This window comes from Salvia miltiorrhiza, chromosome 6 (genome assembly GCF_028751815.1).
Source record: "Salvia miltiorrhiza cultivar Shanhuang (shh) chromosome 6, IMPLAD_Smil_shh, whole genome shotgun sequence".
Classification (NCBI taxonomy): Eukaryota; Viridiplantae; Streptophyta; class Magnoliopsida; order Lamiales; family Lamiaceae; genus Salvia; species Salvia miltiorrhiza.
This window is the reverse complement of record NC_080392.1, coordinates 21,454,515-21,472,594: the sequence shown is the minus strand read 5'-3', so window position 1 is coordinate 21,472,594 and position 18,080 is coordinate 21,454,515. Positions and strand designations below refer to the sequence as shown.

The following is an 18,080-nucleotide window of genomic DNA, read 5'->3' as shown; positions in this document are numbered from 1 at the left end:
AGCCTGCTCAAATTTGCGCAAAGAGAAGATGTAGCCGGCAATCTTCAAAGGTTGGACTCACAATGGCCCAGATCCGAGCGCACCCGAAATCTGATTAAAAGCCAATTGAGCCACCTGAAGTGCAAAGTAAACATCACTCAAATAAGGTCTTAGATGTGTTGCTGCCAGATTTTTTTGGATGAACTCTCTGAGGATGGTCTTTAGACGGGCTGATGGAGATGTCAAGACTGAGAAAAAAAAAATGACAATAGATTCCGAACTTTGCAAATACTCAAAGCATCTCGTTTGGGGCAAAATCTTCCATGAAGTTGGTTAATGAGACTACGCCAGTCTTGAACATGACCCCCAAGATTGTCATCGCCAAACTCTCATCGCTATTAACTGCAAGGAAAACATAAGCAATATTAAAAAACTTGGGAATTTACTTGTATTAAAAAAAAAAAAAAAGAGGAAAAGAAAAACGAAAATTGGGCTTGACTGATGTTGGACCTAATTATAAGGAAAATGGGCCAAATAATAAAGGCCCATCAGTCATCTCTCTCTCTCTAAAACTACTCTTTTTCTCTCTCTCACCAAAGTCTTCGTGGGCGGCCTCGCTTGGGAGACCCCCAAGGAAGCCATGAAAGACCACTTCGAAAAATACGGCGACATTCTCGAAGCCGTCATCATCTCCGACAAGCTCGCCGGCCACGGCGGCTGCCGCTGCACCTTTCCACCACCACAACAATCACCACCCCCGCCTACAATGACAATGATCACCTTGGGCGACATCTCTCTCTCTCCTCCTGCTCGCGGTGGGCAGTCACTCCGGCGACCACAGCGCCGCGACGGCGCCCGCAACAACACCACTGCTCGCCATCTTTCTCCCTCTCGGCCGGTCGAGCAACGGCATCCCGAAGGACCGTCGCGCCGCCGTCCTCGCCACTACCACCTCCGATTCTCCCTCTCAATCTGCCGTTGTTCCCTTCAAACTCCGGTGAACAAGACGAAGGCGACCCCAACAAACTCCAATCCCTTCGCCAGCAACTGCTACGCCGGTTAAGAAGAAGCCGAAGTCTGCTGCAAAACCGCTAGCCTTTTCCCGTTTCCGGCGCCACATTTTCTGCAGGTGATACTCCATTTTGTCTCGCAGTACACACATGCACGACGCTGCTCCGTTCCTTTTCTTGAAACCGGCGTCACGCCGCCGGATAGCTTCGACAACAGCCCACCAGTTGAAAGAGCGCCGCCATCGTTGATCGCCTTTGTCGACAGCAACGGCCCTTCTCTCCACTGTCCGAGAACTGCTACGCCCGCTGAGAAGAAGCTGGAGACTGCTGCAAAGCCGAAGCCAAATACCGCCACCGCGCTCCAAGCCCGTTACAGCAGCTGCCGCGCCCGCTAAAAGAAGCCAACGACTGTGCAAAACTGAAGGCGAGACTGCATAGAAGCGTACCTCGACGGAGCACAGCCCCGTCGTTGCCGATATGGCTCCTTCGCCGTCCCGAAACTCACGCCTTTTCCACCACCGATACTGTGCCGGTTTGCCCCTTCTGCAGGAGCAACATAGTCAAGCTTGTCGTGATTAAGCTCAGAGTCGAGAATGATATTGAGCGTGACCTCAAACTCCTCAAAGCCACGCAAGTCTTAGAGGTCGCGCAATTTGAGTGAGGAAAGCAGCAGCTTCAAGAGCCTATCAACAGTTGGCTCGTTTGGCAAGATGAGCCGTGGATCAGGCAGGTTTGCTGCTGAGGACGAGCTTCTTGTTAAGCCATTGAGCCTTGAGACGTAGATAAAGGGGATCAAGAACTTCGACTGGGCAAAACAAGCTTCGAATCCGAGGGCCAGGGGTTCCAAAACTGCCATGAAGGAAGGTATACATAGCTTTCTCTGCATCTGCTTTGTAAGATTTCAAGAAAATTGAGCAAATGCAAGTTTGCAACTTTGCATGTTTTTGAGTAAAGGAGTATTTGCTACTGCTAAGGGAATTGGTGAATGAGGAAGAGTGGCAACATTGTCTGTATTTATAAGCAAACTTCTCACCAAAAATCCTAGCTACCTAATCCTAGCTGCCAGCATACAAGAAACGTGTGGAGTTCTAGCTGTTCTTCCAGCTATGAACAACCCTTCAAACAAGCTGCCAAAGCTTTAAAAGTACTACATTTAATGCAATAGAGGACCTTTGCCCAAAAGCAGCAGTATGCGGTCCCAACACGCTCCAAGCCAAAATACATTTGGTATATTGTATTGTGACCACTTTATAATTCTGAAAAGATGATGAACGGTCCAATTTGTTTTGTTTGCCTTTATCAAAATGGCTGAGTGAGGTACTGCTTTACACATGGATTAGCATTGCTATGTGCTGGACCTAAAGTAAATGATGTGAATTGGGCTTGTGATCGATTAGGCTACCCATAAATTAGATCACAAAACTCGAGAAATGGTGTCAGATATTGTGACTAAGAGTATTTTATTTCTTATTTCAAAGATGTGGTTAAGCAATTAATTATTTAATTGTTAAATTCCAATTCTTTGAAATAGAAAATACAAGGCTCGACCTCCATGGAAATATCAAATACGAACAATTTGCAGTTTAGGCCAATCAAATCAAGTGAAGAAGTACATTCTCAGCTCAAAATCAAATCAAGTGAAGAAACACATTCTCAGCTCAAAATTATGGTGTCCAAAATTCGAGTCAAACACTCCTAAATACGAGTATAAACTATTTACAAAATTCAAAGAAATTCAAGAACTCCTAAATACGAGTATAAACTATTTATAAATCCAAAGAAATTGAAGCACTCCTAAATACGAGTATAAACTATTTACAAAATTCAAAGAAATTCAAGAACTCCTAAATACGAGTATAAACTATTTATAAATCCAAAGAAATTGAAGAACTCCTAAATACGAGTATAAACTATTTATAAATCCAAAGAAATTGAAGAACTCCTAAATACGAGTATAAACTATTTATAAATTCAAAGAAATTGAAGAACTCCTAAATACGAGTATAAACTATTTACATAAATTCAAGAAATTCAAGAAACTCCTAAATACGAGTATAAACTATTTACATAAATTCAAGAAATTCAAGAAACTCCTAAATACGAGTATAAACTATTTAAAATTTCAAAATCAAATGAAGAACTCCTAAATACGAGTATAAACTATTTACATAAATTCAAGAAATTCAAGAAACTCCTAAATACGAGTATAAACTATTTAAAATTTCAAAATCAAATGAAGAACTCCTAAATACGAGTATAAACTATTTATAAATTCAAAGAAAATGAAGAACTCCTAAATACGAGTATAAACTATTTGCAAATTCAAATTCAAATTGAAGAACTCCTAAATACGAGTATAAACTATTTACAAAGTTAAAGAAAATCAAGAACTCCTAAATACGAGTATAAACTATTTAAAATTCCAAAATCAAATCAAGAACTCCTCGATAAGAGTTTAAACTATCAAAATAAATTTCGAGACTCGTCTATTACCAAAGACATTTCATCCATAAACAAGTCTCGATGGGGCAATTTGTAGACAATTAAATTGTCGTCGAATTAAATCGTGCCACGTGTAAATTCATGAATTAAATATTCAATTATATTTTCTATTTTATTAAATGGGATTTTATTCCTAATTAAATAGATATATATGATTAATATTTAATAAAATGAATTAATGGGCTTATTGGCCACTTAAGGCCCTAAGGCCCATGCATGAAGGCCCAAAGCCCATAAAGCCCATGAAGCCCATCTCTAAAATCTATAAATAGAGGTGTTGGGATGCTCATTAGAACGAACTTGAAGAAGTGGAAGATCGAAGGGCATAACGAATTCTCTCTAGTATCACAAGTTGAAGTTGAAGTGGTGCAAGAATTGAAGGCTCCAAGCATCTTCAAGAATTTCATCAAATCTTCAAGTGATCTTCAAGTATATCTTCAAAGATTCAAGTATATCTTCAAGTCTTCAAGTATATCTTCAAAGCTTCAAGTATATCTTCAAGTGATCTTCAAGTATATCTTCAAATCTTCATCAAGTATTCAAACCTTCAAGGCGTTCTTCAAATCTTTAAATCGTTCTTCAAGTATTCAAGGATCTTCAAATCTTCGAGTATTTCTTCAAATGTTCAAATATTCCTGCGAATCTTTGAAGTGATCTTCAAGTATCCAAAGAAATCAAGTTCAAAAGCTTCAAGGCATTCTTACAAATTCTAAGAATGTTCTCAAATCAAATCAAGTTCAACGTTCAATCTAAAATCATGACTTGAGTCCCTTGGATTTATCGTCATCAAATCAAGTATTTCAAGAACTTTCGAGCTTGTTCAAGAATCAAATGGAAGAGAAGAATCAGAGGATTAACTAGAGATTGCAACCCGCATAAATCTATCTTCAAATCTATCAAATTATCTTTGTAACTCATTTTGTATTTTATCAAATTGAAATACAAAAAATTTGTGTTTACAATATACATGATCAAATTAAATTGAAGAACTTATTTATTTAATATATATCTTACTATCATTTTCTTTATTTTATATGACCAAATTAAATTAAATTACTTATTTATTTAAAATAATATCAAACGATCATTTTACTTGCTTTAAGAAAGTTCAATTTAAGAACCTATTTATTTCAAAAACATCTATACTTTTATTTAGGTTTGCAAATATTGAAATTTAATTTCGACTTTTTAGATTTTGAATTATGAAGTTTATTATAAATTTAATGTGAAAATCTATTGCAGTTATAAAAACATGTGGAAAACTATTTATTTGAAATACATATATTATAAGTATTTCTTTATTTATATTTTCCAATGATTAAATATAATATCAATGTGGAAAAAAATAGATGGCCTAATGTACCTACATGAAGATTGAGCCTTTTATATAGATTATGAATTGATGGAGTTTAGGATAATTTCAATGTGGGATGGATGAAGAAATTAAAGATGTAAAAATGCCATATAATATATGTAGAATTGAGAATGATCAAAATACTAACTTGTGGGAGTGCCACATAGGATAGAGAATGAAGGAGAGGTCTTCAATATGTATTCTATTTAATAATAGATAGATAGATTAGGCACCTCTTTTTGAAAATGACGAGAAATTAAGCTTGGTAACAATATGTGAAATAGTCGCAAATTTAGAAATGACACAAAATAAGTCATGCACGACGAGATCTTAAACTAGAATAAGATGTTGATGGGAAGCTCTACTAATTACAATGAACTTCTTAAATATTAAAAGAGTTGTTGATCGATCCCATCCCAAAATATCATTGAATCTACACCCTCATCAACCCATTCTTCAACATGGGTGGAATAGTCCATGAGTTTAAATGAAGCTTGGAGTGAGAAAGTGTCCATATCCATATTTGTAATTGTGCTCATAATCTCATAGTTGTTCATCAAATGATCACTACTAGTTTCACTTTGGCAACTCTCCACTACATCATTTCTATCATCACCTTTTGATTCTTCCAACCCATCAACCTTTTCTTGCTCATTTTGTTCTACAATTTCTTGTTTCTTGTCGACTGGTTGGTGTGTCACAGGATTGATTCCAAGGAGCCTTAGCTTCTTTTTGATCTTCGTGTTCCAATGATTTTTGATCTCGTTGTCCGTTCTCCCTGGAAAATGTGAGGCTATTTTCGACCACCTAAACATACAAAAATTATTACTCCCTCCGTACACAAAAAAAATGTCATTTGAAGGTGGACACAGTTTTTAATAAAATCGTTATAATGTTGTAAATGGAATAAAGGTACAATTTGTAGGGATAATGTTAGTACACAAAAATAGACTAAATGTACATTAGTAGTTAGAAAATGGAACAAAAGTATAATTTATAGTAAATATAGGAGAGAAAGTATACGATGTGATGCTTTAAAAAACAAAATAAGACTTTTTTTCGTGGACAAAAAAAATGATAAGTAAGACTCTTCTTTATGAACGGAGGAAGTACATTATTTGTATTACATATTTAACTCTATAATTCATTGAAAAAATATGAAGCATTTTTTTTTTGTAACAAATCTTTATGCATTGCCAAAAAAAAAAAAAAAATTAGGACCTGTTGCCAAGGCGGGCATGTAGCTCTATAATCTGATTCTCTTCAATTTCAGAAAATGCCCCTCTTTTCAAATCAGGCCTCAAATAGTTAATCCATCTCAATCTGCAGCTCTTCCCACATCTCAATAAACCTGCATTTCCCACAAATAACTCAAAAATATTGCATGCTATTTCTAATTCCTAGCACTTCTTGCTTTAGAAATTGGATTTGTTGTGACAGTATTTGTCTTGTAACTTTTGAAATACTCTAGTATGTATCTTATTTTTGGATTAATGCACCTCTCATGCGCTTATTGACATTGGCAGGCCCAGAGGAGCCTGGGGGCTCAAGCCCCCACCAAACAAAAGATTTTTTTTTTCTTTCAAAATCGTCAAATTATCGATATTTTGTATGAATCATTATACAATAGCCTCATCACCAAACAAAATCGTAAAAAAATTATCTTTTCGAAATCTCAAACTCAAATACAAAAAATATAACATCCACTGCAGATTTTTTTTTTTTTGTCCACCAAACCTTGTTGAATAAATTTGACTTACATAAAAAAAATGAACAAACCTGCAAGCTTGGGGACCATTCTCCAGCATTGAATGCCATTGTTGAGAATGAAAATCATGAGTTTGTGGTCTTCCTCAATCGTCCATGGACCTCTCTTGAGTCCAATCTTGTCACAACAAGGCTGCCTTCCCATTTTGGTCACCAAAAACCTTAGGTAAAAATATGAACAAATTAAATGAAGAGGGAAAATTAAAGAACCCCTTTTTCTAGGACAAGGTTTGAAGGTGATGAAACGTTTGCTCAAAGGGAGCTTATATTAGAAACAAGATTCTGACAGATCATGGATGGCTCTCTCGACATAAATAATGAATAGTGCTGTCTAAGGGGGAGGTGTTAAGGTACATGATTGAATGAAAAGAAGCATAAAAAGGGTGAAGGCCTAAAAAGCATGGGATGTGTGAAAATATTATAAATTGGTGGCACCATCATTTGTACACATATAAAATAGGCTTATCTTGTTAATTTTCAGACTAGTGGGAGGAGCTTAATTATAATTTTGATCGTGTTCCAATCTCGTATTTTATTATATCAATGCAAGTAGGCTTTATCTTACTTTCGAAGAAGTATTGGATGATCCCTAGTTCTGCTCCTGTTTCGATCTCGTATTTTATTATATCAGTGCACACATTGTATCGTTTGTAATGACGACGTTTTGTTGTGGTCCCAAAAAGAATAGGGAAAAGAAATAAAGAATTGAGAATGAGGATAAAGAGATTCTTCTTTGGTTTGACAAAATCCTCATCATGCAACAAAAAAGTCTACTTTTAGAGGGTTTTTAAACTTGGGGCAAAAAATATGATGAAACGATTCCTTCCCGTTGGTGCTATCAAAGCTGGCTAGTTTTGTCGTTATGGGTGACTCTACTTTTAATTACTTCCAAAATCTACTACTACTTCGAATATTTGTTGTGGATACTCTTGTCTCAATCGCAACTTTTTTATGCAATTTAACTTCGAAAATTTTGTTACAAGTTATTTCATTTGATCAGTGCATGCTCTATATAAATATACAATATGTTATGCGTGAGGTGTATTGACTATTATGAAATAATACGAAATACAGTAAGAAATGACGTATAGAATTAAATTTGATTTTTTGTTCCAATTAGATTAGCTAAACATGAGCTACATATCTCAAACAAAATTTTAGGAGAAGAGAAATGGTTGGAACATTGGATGTAGAGCAATAATGAGATGTACAATAAATTTGGTTCATGCACTTAAGTTACATGCTTTCAATTACTAAGTTATATTCCCTCATCATTTACTCTAAGCACGACGACCACACCAAACAATAAATATTTATATATGTGTACATGGTCGACTATATGTTTGATTCAAGATTTAGGATTTGATTAGGTTGTCATTTAATTTAACTAACAATCGATTTTTTTTTTCGGGCCATCGATAGAATTCTTAATAGCTAACACATGTATTCTAAACTTGCTATACCTTTTCAAGTCCTCTACGAGTAAATAATGTATGGAATCCAAGTTAAGTGCATCGAGAGGATATTGTGATCAAATTAAGACAAGAGAAGAAAAAATAACAAAATTAAAATTTGTTGCAATCCAAAATATAAATTACTTGTTTTAAGCAATTGGGGTCAAGATTCTTATAGTAGAAATTAGTTTTTATTTGATTTGTAAAAGGGCATCATTGTACATCACATACACAAGACAAGATAAATTTGGAAAGATAAGAAAGAGAATATTCCTGCAAAGAAAGTGCTAATGAATGTGTTGCATAAAACGATCAATGAAGTCCTCCTTAATTTGCAACCCAATTGTAGGAAAACAATAGTTGTTTTTTTTTTTTTAAATGGAAAACAATAGTTGTTAATTACCACATTTGACAAAAAGTAAAGAACAAAAAATGGTATGGCATGAGAAATAGCCAAATATGTCGACAAAATTGGCAACAAATTCATCCTTTTTTAAAAATGACATAACAACAAACTCATCCTGGTATACAACTAGTATGATACATTTCTCTCGATGTTCAAAAAGGTACAACTACAACAGCACGACACAACTACATCTAACTCTACATTGCACCACCAATTTTACATCTAAATGATCGACAGTCGAACGAGAAACGCTTGTCTCGACTAAACTGAACTTTGCCAAGAACAAAAAACAAGGGGAAGAAAATGGCGTACGTACAATGTCCTCGATCCATCTGCAGGAGCTGTGCATTGGAGTCAGTATGAGAACTCATGGCCGCGAAATGAGATGTATTTCTTGACCCATATGGAGATGTCCTCGGCACATGCCTGAGCTTGAGGAGTCTTCAGAAGCATGTCGAGTGTTGCAAATTCATGAACGGCGTCCTTGTATTCAAGAACTGGAGCGTCCACATTGACCTTCCTGAGCTCCTCCGAGTAAGCAATTGCGCGGTCTCTCATCCAGTCGTGTTCGGCAACGACTGTTAGGGTTGGAGGCATCCGGCTCAATGGAGGTCCTTCTCTACCAGATATGAGGGGGTTAGCAGCCGGGTGATCTAGGCTGAACTCCTTCTCGGATAAGAGAAGTTTCCACGCAAGCAAGCACATAGCCTTGTCGTAGAAGTAGGAGTTTGACAATCTTATTTCTGAATGCGTCGGTATACTTCCCATGAAAAAAGGATACATTAGAACCTGAGCAACCACTTTTACCGGGTCCAAATTCTTACTACCCTCGACAGCTTTCCTCGTCAAATAGTCCGCAATGTTTCCACCAGAACTTACACCGAGGAGTATGCACCTGCTTCCATAGAATTCAAAATACAGAAAGCAATTCAGGGAGGAGCCACATATGAGGTAACAATTACGAGAAATAGTGTTGCAAAAAAGATGTCAAAATGAATAATCTGAACAATACAAACACTATAGTTAAATGCAGTTCTATAGCCAACACAATAGAGCATATCCGTCTTTGCATTTTTTTTTTTGCATGAAGAATCTGCAGTCAATCATAAACAAGAAGTTCAAAGATATTTGGATTTCAGGAAAGGGTGCCTGATGATAGCACTATCAACAACAGCCTCAGAGAAATGCAGCAAATGCTGATTTCAGGAGAGAGTCTGTTTGCTTATGACTTCGTTCATCAATAAATTGGATGGCATATATCACTGATTAAAAGGTCTCAAATGTACAAAAAACTTGAATATATCTATTATTGGTGGGCACAAACTCAACAGCTGATAATTTTACGAAAACCTACAAGAACAGGTTTCCCAATGGTTCTGAAAGGAAAATCCTTTAGAAGTTATTCATCATTTGTTGGCAAATCATCTCATACAATCTCTAAAATCTACTAGATAAGAGAGAAATAAAAATAAAAATAAATAACTTGCAGCAGTTGCAACTTGAAATAAGTGGGAACAAAAATCCACAGAAAATGCAAAAGGATCCGGTATAAACTTCAAATAGTTTAGAACAAATCATAGTCATTAGTAATATCTAGGTAAATCAATATAGAAACTACCATTTTACCGGAAGGTGGCATGTTGTAAAATATCTTTATTAACAATACATAGCTACATCACTACATGAGCAGAGTACAAAAACAAATCTACATGTCAAAGACAACCACAAACTCATGCGAACTATTGTTTGAGTTTCTAGTTAAACTTATCATGACAGAAGGCAATTTCCCAGTGTAAAGCTTAACCATTAGATATCATCCAATCCACAAAAAAGGAAGGCAAACATAAAACTAATTCAATACCACAGTTATCTGCAATCACTTCTCTTCAAGTTTCACATCATCCGCAACATTTATCACTTCATTTCTAGAAACAACACAACTAAACTGTTCACGTCATAATTCATCATATACATGTTCAAATATAACAAAAATAGCAAAATTTAGGAGTTCAACACAAACCTCGAGGGATCTCCGTGAGCAGCCAACCAAGGTTCCACCATGGAAGCTCCAAATGCATCCGCAACATGCCAATCGTCCTCCAACTTCCTCGCGTCCTCCCTTCGTCTCCTCCCACCAAATGACTTGCTACATTCAGCCAAATTTGCCTGCTTCCCTAGCCAATGCAGCACCTTCAAACCATCCTCAAATGCAGCTGGATACTTATTCTCAGGGGCCAATCTATACCCTACCGCCAACACGATCACCTCACACAATCTCGCAATCCGCCTGCAGAAATAATCATTCGCCACCGTGTCATTGCTTCCACTAACAAAACCCCCACCGTGAAACTGCAACATCACCGGCAACTTTCGGCAATTGCTCCCGACTGGATTATACCCTCTGTAATTCACAGCTTCAGGCTTCAAATTCACGTCTTCAATGCCACCTCCGTAGCTCCTCCTCCTACTACCGCTATCAACACTCCGGGAAAGCTCATCCATAGAGTACCCCTCGCTGTTGCGACGAATCAGCTTCTTATTCGAGCAAGGACCGGAATTCGGCAGCCCGCCCCGAGACCTAGCCCTGCTGTCGGGATGATGGAGGCAATTATCGGGAAGAAATATACGGACGGAGACGGATGTTAGAGGATCAATGTGTATATCCTTCGTCGCGACGCCGTCGGTGAAGGAAGGGTTGGCGGCAGCGGCCGTCTCCTCGTCCGGCCGTGACGTCACCCCGTAGGCTCCGCCGCAGCCGGAGTTGATTTCCAGCGCATCCAATCGGCTCTGCAGTCGATGCTTGAGCATAAACTTGAAAAATGCACTGTATAATTTGACACCAATGCTTGGCATTTCCCGGGAACGATACAAAACCTAATTCCGCGATTCTTCGCGCATCGCAACGATCATCGGAAAACGAGAATGAAATTCAAACATGGTGGAATTCATACGAGGCTTTCACATCGGATTAGAGTTGATATGTTGTTTGTGGAAAAACACGATCTTTGAAATAATTTGGACCTTCTCCTGAGTCTCTCCTACGTGTGTTAGAACAAAATTGGATGATAGAGAGGGAGAGAGAGAGAAAGGTGGTAGCTTGTTCATACTCGCTTCGCTTGTGTCAAAATATTGAGAACTATTATTTTATTTTATATTTATACACTTATTTAGCTATATAAAGAGTTTTATTTTATTAAATTTAATTATATTTTTTTTATAGTATGTTTTCTTATTGATCATTTCGATTGGATTTTGAAAATAGCCACTTTGAAATAATAAAATTAAAAAATATCCATTAAGATAAAAAAATAAAAAAATACTCATATTTACCATTTTACCCTTATATATAAATTTTTTACAAATACCCACAATTCACTGGTTGTGAATACAAGCTTTAAAACTCGAATTCACAACCGAATTCAAGTATTGGTTGTGAATAACAAGTGTTGATTGTGAATTGGCGTGAATTCACAACCAACACTATTTCAAGTTGTGAATTCACAACCAATAAAACTTGAATTCACAACCAACCCTATTTTATAGTTGTGAATTCACAACCAATAAAACTTGAATTCACAATCAATATTATTTCTAGTTGTGAATTCACAACCAAAAAATACCCACGTTCACAACCAACGAATAAATGAGAGAATGGGAGAAGAAGCGAGAAATTAGGGCTTCTGTTGGGGTTATGATTTGGTCTGGGTTTTGTAGTGATAGAGGTAGTGGAGTGGTGGTGACGGCGGTGGTAGTTACCGAAAGAGGTGGCTGAGGGAGGGAGGAAGGTGGTGGAGGCGAGGATCGATAATGCGTCGGAGGTGGCTACGTCGTCGTCACCGCTGAGATTTGCTCGTCGAGGCGGAACCAGACAGAGGCGGTGCAGGCGGCGCGACGACGAGTACATTTCCAGATCCGCCGGAATGAGTAGCAGCAATGGCAGAGGAAGATCGACGACGGTGTTTTCGCTGTCCGGCGCAGGAGAGAGAGTGAATCTGTGAGAGAAAACAGAGAGAGAGAGATTGAAAAATACAAATTCAAAATTCCGCCGGAGTCATCTGTTGCGCCGATCTCCTGCGCGTCGGAGATTGCTCCGAGAAGTCGAGGGCGGCAGCGAAGATCTGATCGCCGGAAGAGAGAAAGAAAGGGAGAGAGAGACGTTTTTGAGAGAGAGAGAGAAAGTGATAGCGATTAAGAGTGGATATTTTTTTTAATTTTAATCTTAAAGGTAATTTAGTCCTTTAACACAAAAAATGAGTATTTTTTTAAGTTTTTATTTGAGTGGGTAAAATTTATTTTTGCTATATGAAAGTGGGTATTCTTATATATTAACACTTTCATTTTTTAAAAATAATTGATGTAAGGGCAATAATAACTAATACTAATATTGTATAATAAAAATATTTTGCTTTTCAACCTCATTATAACTCATACTCCCTCCGTCCACGAAAGAACTTCCTATCTTTCATTTTTGGGACGTCCACAAAAAAACTTCCTACCTATTTTTGGACTATACTTCACCACTTATAATCCTCTTACTTTTCACTTTTCACAACTCTCAATATTAATTATAACACTTTTTCACCACTCCCAATACACTCAACTACCTTTTATTCACTCTCAATACACTCAACAATATTTTTTCTTAAAACTCGTGCCACTCTCTTCTAGGAAATTTTTTCATTGACGAAGGGAGTATGTTTTAACATATAGTGATAACTTTTATTTAAATTGAGAACCTTAATATCATTTTTAGCAGTTCAATCATAAATATCACTTTAACGAATGAATACATCACTTGAGTTACAAGTAAGTTGAATAGTACGGGAGCGAAATTTTATCGAGTAGAGTAGACGATATGAGTTGGAATAGAGGGTGCCACGAAATTTTATCGAATAGTACAGGGTGCCACGAAAAAAATGGAGTTGGAATAGAGAATAGACGATATGAGTTGTATAAGTAACTACTCAATCATCCAAGAAATAACATAAATGGAGATTATAAGCAATGGTTGTAGGCAGATAGTCATACACCCTATGATCAAACATACATATATAGCACATCAAATCAAAACTCAGTTCTAAACAGCCCAACCAAATTCAAATACAACTTTTTTAGTTTCAATCATTCTAAATTTCTAAGAGCTTACAAAAAAAACAAAGAATGCAAGGTGTGTTGAAGAATCTGTAACCTTGGCTGTGTATATACACTCCGTGTATGGCGATCACACGGTCGTATGGTTCGACCTGATGGGACAAAAAATCGAAGACACGAGCTTCCATCGACTCGTTCACCTCTGATCCCAAGAGTTACCATCCATTTTCAAAAGCTCAAAAACCAACAAGTGTGAGTGTTGTGTTCCTTTTTCTTCAACCAGATGGGGCGTTGTTGGGGAGTGGAACGAGCACTGATTCAGTGTTGGTGGTGGCGATATCCTCCAAGCGCTTCCATGCTGCTTCACGTCTGGTCTTGGTTTCTTCTTGTCGTGCATCATCTTCTTGGAACTTGACCAAGCACTCCTCAAAGAGCTCCGGATCCACATCAGAGAAGATTTTTCGGACATTGAGGGTCAGGCTCTGCACCGCTTGATTCCAGTGGTTTCTCGCGTTATTCTCCAAGGCAGGGAAGATGATTGGCAGTATGACTCCACGGTTTTGCTTGATCAAATTCTCGACATGGTCGTTGTTCCACAGAAAGAGAGCCCTCTCAGCAACCTGTGGAAACAAGAATTGAATCGAGTGATCACAAAGGGAAGGTGGGAGACGAGGATGATGGCAATGCAGACGAGCAGCGATGAGAAAAACACCTCATATTTAGCATTCCCCTAATCAATCAGAAATGTTCATAAGAATGCATAAGCCAAAAAACAACCTGAAAGTGGGAACTGCTCAAGCAACGGCCAATCTGGCGGAAAAGTGGGACCATACAACGCTGGAACTCGGGAGGCTGGGTTGCTTCCAAAACTTCCTCGAGCTCACCTAAGAACATACCCTCCTTAGAACTACTGGTGATAGGCCAATATTTGAGCAAGCCCCTTATGACGGTATCAGCGAGTTTGCAGTCCTTCTCCACAAACTGTGTGATGCAGTAAGATAGTTGCTGATGGTACGTTGACACGCACTTTGGTTTGTGTAGTGGAATCAGAGCACGAACAAGGAAGAGCTTGTGCTCTTCCTTGAGTGGCAACGCGAATCCATTTATAATGCTTCCTAAGATCTCTAACAGCTCAGCTATACCATTATGCTTCTCCGTTTCAAAAATGAAGCGGTAGAATATGTTGTTGATCGCCTTTCTAATGAATGGCCGATGCACCATGAACTTTCCATATATCCTGTGCAGGACAGTCTTTAAGTAGTCCCTCTCTCGAGGATCTTCTGAGTCGAAAAGGTCTAATAATCTCAGGACAAAAGAGTGATCAACATAGCGTTTTGCCATCTTTGCATCCGTCTCTGGGGAAGCTACAAACCTGAGGAGGAATTCGTAGACAATTTGCAAATGGGGCCACGCTGGATCCATTAAGGGCTCCTCTTCTTCCAAATCAAAGCCTTCTACAGCCTTGTTCTCACGAGGCTGAGTAGAGATTGTGCGGAACAAATTCACAGATACCATCCTTACTATCTCTTGCATAGCAGTTTCATTGAACTTGCCATTTGCCGAAGTAACATAATCCACTAGCTCCACTAATGTCTGTCGTTTAATGTCTTTCTCTTTCAAGCTTTTCGAGGGATCAGTGAAGTCAAACACCACACAACACAAGCTCAGTTTTCTGATAAACAAGGTATGCCTCTCAGCATTGGGGACGTCTCTAAAACTAGGAAGAGCCTCATACGCCACAGTTCCAACAACCACGTTTGCCTTCACATTTGATGGATCGTGTTCGAGAATCTTGTTCCCATAACTCAGACCAGAGTTTGGAATCTGATTCAACCCGACTACAGCAGCATTTGAATTGCTTTTTAAAGTAGTTGAAGCAGTTGAGGAGAGAGACAAGGCTCCTCCATCGCGACTCTCTCCTAACTTCCCTTGCTTCCGAGGAATCCTATTGAGTATGTTCTTGATCATCACTTTGAGCCACAGATCACAAACTTCTTCAAACGAACTCAACCACTCTTAAGCAAATCACTAGCCACAATGCAAAGAGTGGTAAAGGATCTACACCAATCATCAAGCCAACTTCACACAGATCTTCTCCACCATCAAATGCAAAACATGAACTAATTAATGCAACTCTGCTGCCAAACCCTAAGGGAATTCTCCTCTGTTAACATAAAATGAAAGAGAAAGCAGAAACAATATAGATAAAATCTACACCAACACAACTACTGCAGAAGCCAGATTTAACAAGAATGAGATTCACCACCTCTCTAAAGTCTTAAAAATGAGACAAAAAACAATATGTAAAATTCCCCTCTGGAAAAAAAAAAAAAAAAAAAAAACAATATAGATCCCAACACAATTTCCTCATTGATCAAACTCCCAAATGCAGAAATCAAGTTCAAACTACAACGAGCTCTAATCACACCATAAATAAAGATTCAAAAAAGAATGGAACTCAAATTAAAAAAAAAAAAAAAAAATTATAAGATTTGAACTCACCTCAAAGTCCCTTTTGTTCCAATTTCAAACAAAAATCAAACTTTTTTTAGCCAGATCAGGAGGTGTGAAGATCTGAACGCGATCTAGAAAACCCAAGTTGCATTCGTGTCAAGAACCGCGAAATTGAAATAGCATCAATAACAACTTAGCTATGAAAGTTGAAAATTTTCAGGAACAAGTTTAGATACGCGGAGGAAATAGAGCAGCCATTGATGCAATAATTGAGCTATACAGCTCGGGTTTAGTGTTTGATTGAAGAAAATGAAAATGAAAATGAAAATGAAAATGAAAATGAGTTGGTCTTTAGGCTTCTAAAATCTAAATTGGATGGCATTAGGGGGGAAAACTGAAAGAGGAAATATTCATTTTAAGTTATGAAAATTTTTTTAGTTTTATTAGTGATGTATAATTTCATTTGTTTAACGAATTATATGTGTTATTGAATTTACAGTAGATTAGATGTCTCCACTCTCCTCCATGCTATTCACAAGAAATTAATTAAAATGAAATTTTATTAAAAAAGAAAACTTAAAAATATCCTTAAAAGCACAACAAAGCAGACTAAGGGTCGGGCCTCGTTAAAACCTCATTAAGGAAAACCCGTGAGGGAAAAGCCTTAATGAGGAAAAAGAGTATCTGTCTAAAGAAGAAAAGATTAGTAAGTTGAGTTGAGAATATTTTAGAAGCTCCGGTCGAACCATTGTCCCTAAATATTCCCGGCTTACTAACGACGCAAAACAAAAAAAGCACAAAACAAAACACAGGAATGACGCGGCTAACATCATGTTGAACCTCACTGAGGTGCTTGGGGAGTCCGATAGATCTGCTCGCTTTAACATAATGAGAGAAATCTTAGCATGTAAGATGAGCAAGGGCAGTTCTGTACACAAACCTTGTCATGCATATGACAAATCTTTTTGATAGGCTCGAGTTGCTCGGAGGAGGTATCGAAGGGGAAGTCAAAGTCGATATCAATCTAAACACTCTCCCCAAGTCTTTTGAGAACTTCCGTCTCAATGCCATTATGAGCAAGGTTAACTATTCTCTTAATGAGTTGTTGAATGCTCTAGTTACGGCAGGAGAGTCATGGGCAAAGGGAAAGAGGTGTTTGTCGCTGCCAAGAGATCTGCTTCTTCGTCGAAAGGCGGGAAAAAGAAGTGGAAAGGTCCGAAGGGCAAGGGAGGCAAGCAAGCTAGTGGGAGTAGCGGAGCGGGCGGCCCTACCGACGGCGTGAAGAAGCCAACAAAGAAAGGAAAGTGCTTCAAGTGCGGCAAGACTGGGCACTGGAAGAAAGATTGTCCGGTGCTAAAGGCAAAGGGACAAGGTCGTCACAAGTTTTAGTAACTGAGACATGTTTAGCTTCGTTTTCTACTTATTCTTAGGTAGTGGATACGGGGGCAACTAACCATATTTGTTACACCTTGCAAGGCTTGAAGTCGACAAGGGAACTGACAAGTGATGAGATCACCATCTCCATGGGCAATGCGGCGAAGGTTGCAGCTGTTGCAGTTGGAGATTTATCTTTATGTTTTGGTGATGACATTTTAGTTTTGAGAGATATTTTGTATGTGCCGGAGTTTCGGCGGAACATCATTTCTGTTTCAAAATTATTTTTGGATGGATATTCTGTTTCTTTTGATAGAGGTGTTTCTATCATGAAAAATAACATGATTATTTGTTCCGAAATTTTGAACAACTCTCTCTATACTATTACATGTCCAAATTATAGTTCTGTCCATGTTGCATCTGCATCACAAATTTGTCCAAATCCAAATAAGATGAAATATTTTTATCATGAACAATATACACATGCTTGGCACCTAAGGTTAGGCCACATCAATCTAAACAGGATCCAAAGGCTCGTGTCGAATGAAATTTTGAAAAAATTTCAAGTTGTTCCATTTAGAACCTGCGAATCCTGTATAGAAGGAAAGATGACGGCAAGGCCTTTTAAGGCAAAGGGGAATAGGGCCTCGCATGTGTTAGAATTGATTCACTTTGACTTGTGTGGACCG

At 37.9% G+C, this 18,080-nt stretch overlaps 3 protein-coding genes across 5 annotated transcripts; all 3 read right to left on the bottom strand.

Moving 5' to 3' along the window:
• Nucleotides 1-5,079: 5,079 nt before the first annotated feature.
• Nucleotides 5,080-7,043, bottom strand: LOC130987471 (myb-related protein 315-like). The gene is made up of 3 exons (XM_057911005.1): nt 6,625-7,043; nt 6,067-6,196; nt 5,080-5,652 (listed from the first exon to the last, which is right to left on the bottom strand). Exons 1-3 carry the CDS (start codon nt 6,755-6,757, stop codon nt 5,235-5,237), a joined length of 681 nt encoding a protein of 226 aa, XP_057766988.1. The 5' UTR covers nt 6,758-7,043; the 3' UTR covers nt 5,080-5,234.
• A 1,494-nt stretch (nt 7,044-8,537) lies between these two features.
• Nucleotides 8,538-11,596, bottom strand: LOC130987470 (probable carboxylesterase 16). The gene is made up of 2 exons (XM_057911004.1): nt 10,493-11,596; nt 8,538-9,367 (listed from the first exon to the last, which is right to left on the bottom strand). Exons 1-2 carry the CDS (start codon nt 11,323-11,325, stop codon nt 8,827-8,829), a joined length of 1,374 nt encoding a protein of 457 aa, XP_057766987.1. The 5' UTR covers nt 11,326-11,596; the 3' UTR covers nt 8,538-8,826.
• A 1,910-nt stretch (nt 11,597-13,506) lies between these two features.
• On the bottom strand, nt 13,507-16,496 carry LOC130987469 (serine/threonine protein phosphatase 2A 57 kDa regulatory subunit B' theta isoform-like). 3 transcript variants are annotated; one of them, XM_057911002.1, is made up of 3 exons: nt 16,066-16,496; nt 14,341-15,711; nt 13,507-14,183 (listed from the first exon to the last, which is right to left on the bottom strand). In XM_057911002.1, exons 2-3 carry the CDS (start codon nt 15,529-15,531, stop codon nt 13,839-13,841), a joined length of 1,536 nt encoding a protein of 511 aa, XP_057766985.1. In that variant the 5' UTR covers nt 15,532-15,711; nt 16,066-16,496; the 3' UTR covers nt 13,507-13,838. The 3 variants fall into 3 exon arrangements, with proteins under 3 accessions (XP_057766985.1, XP_057766986.1, XP_057766984.1); XM_057911003.1 differs by having other exon boundaries at nt 14,341-15,654; nt 16,066-16,486; XM_057911001.1 differs by having other exon boundaries at nt 14,341-15,727; nt 16,066-16,434.
• Nucleotides 16,497-18,080: the final 1,584 nt, after the last annotated feature.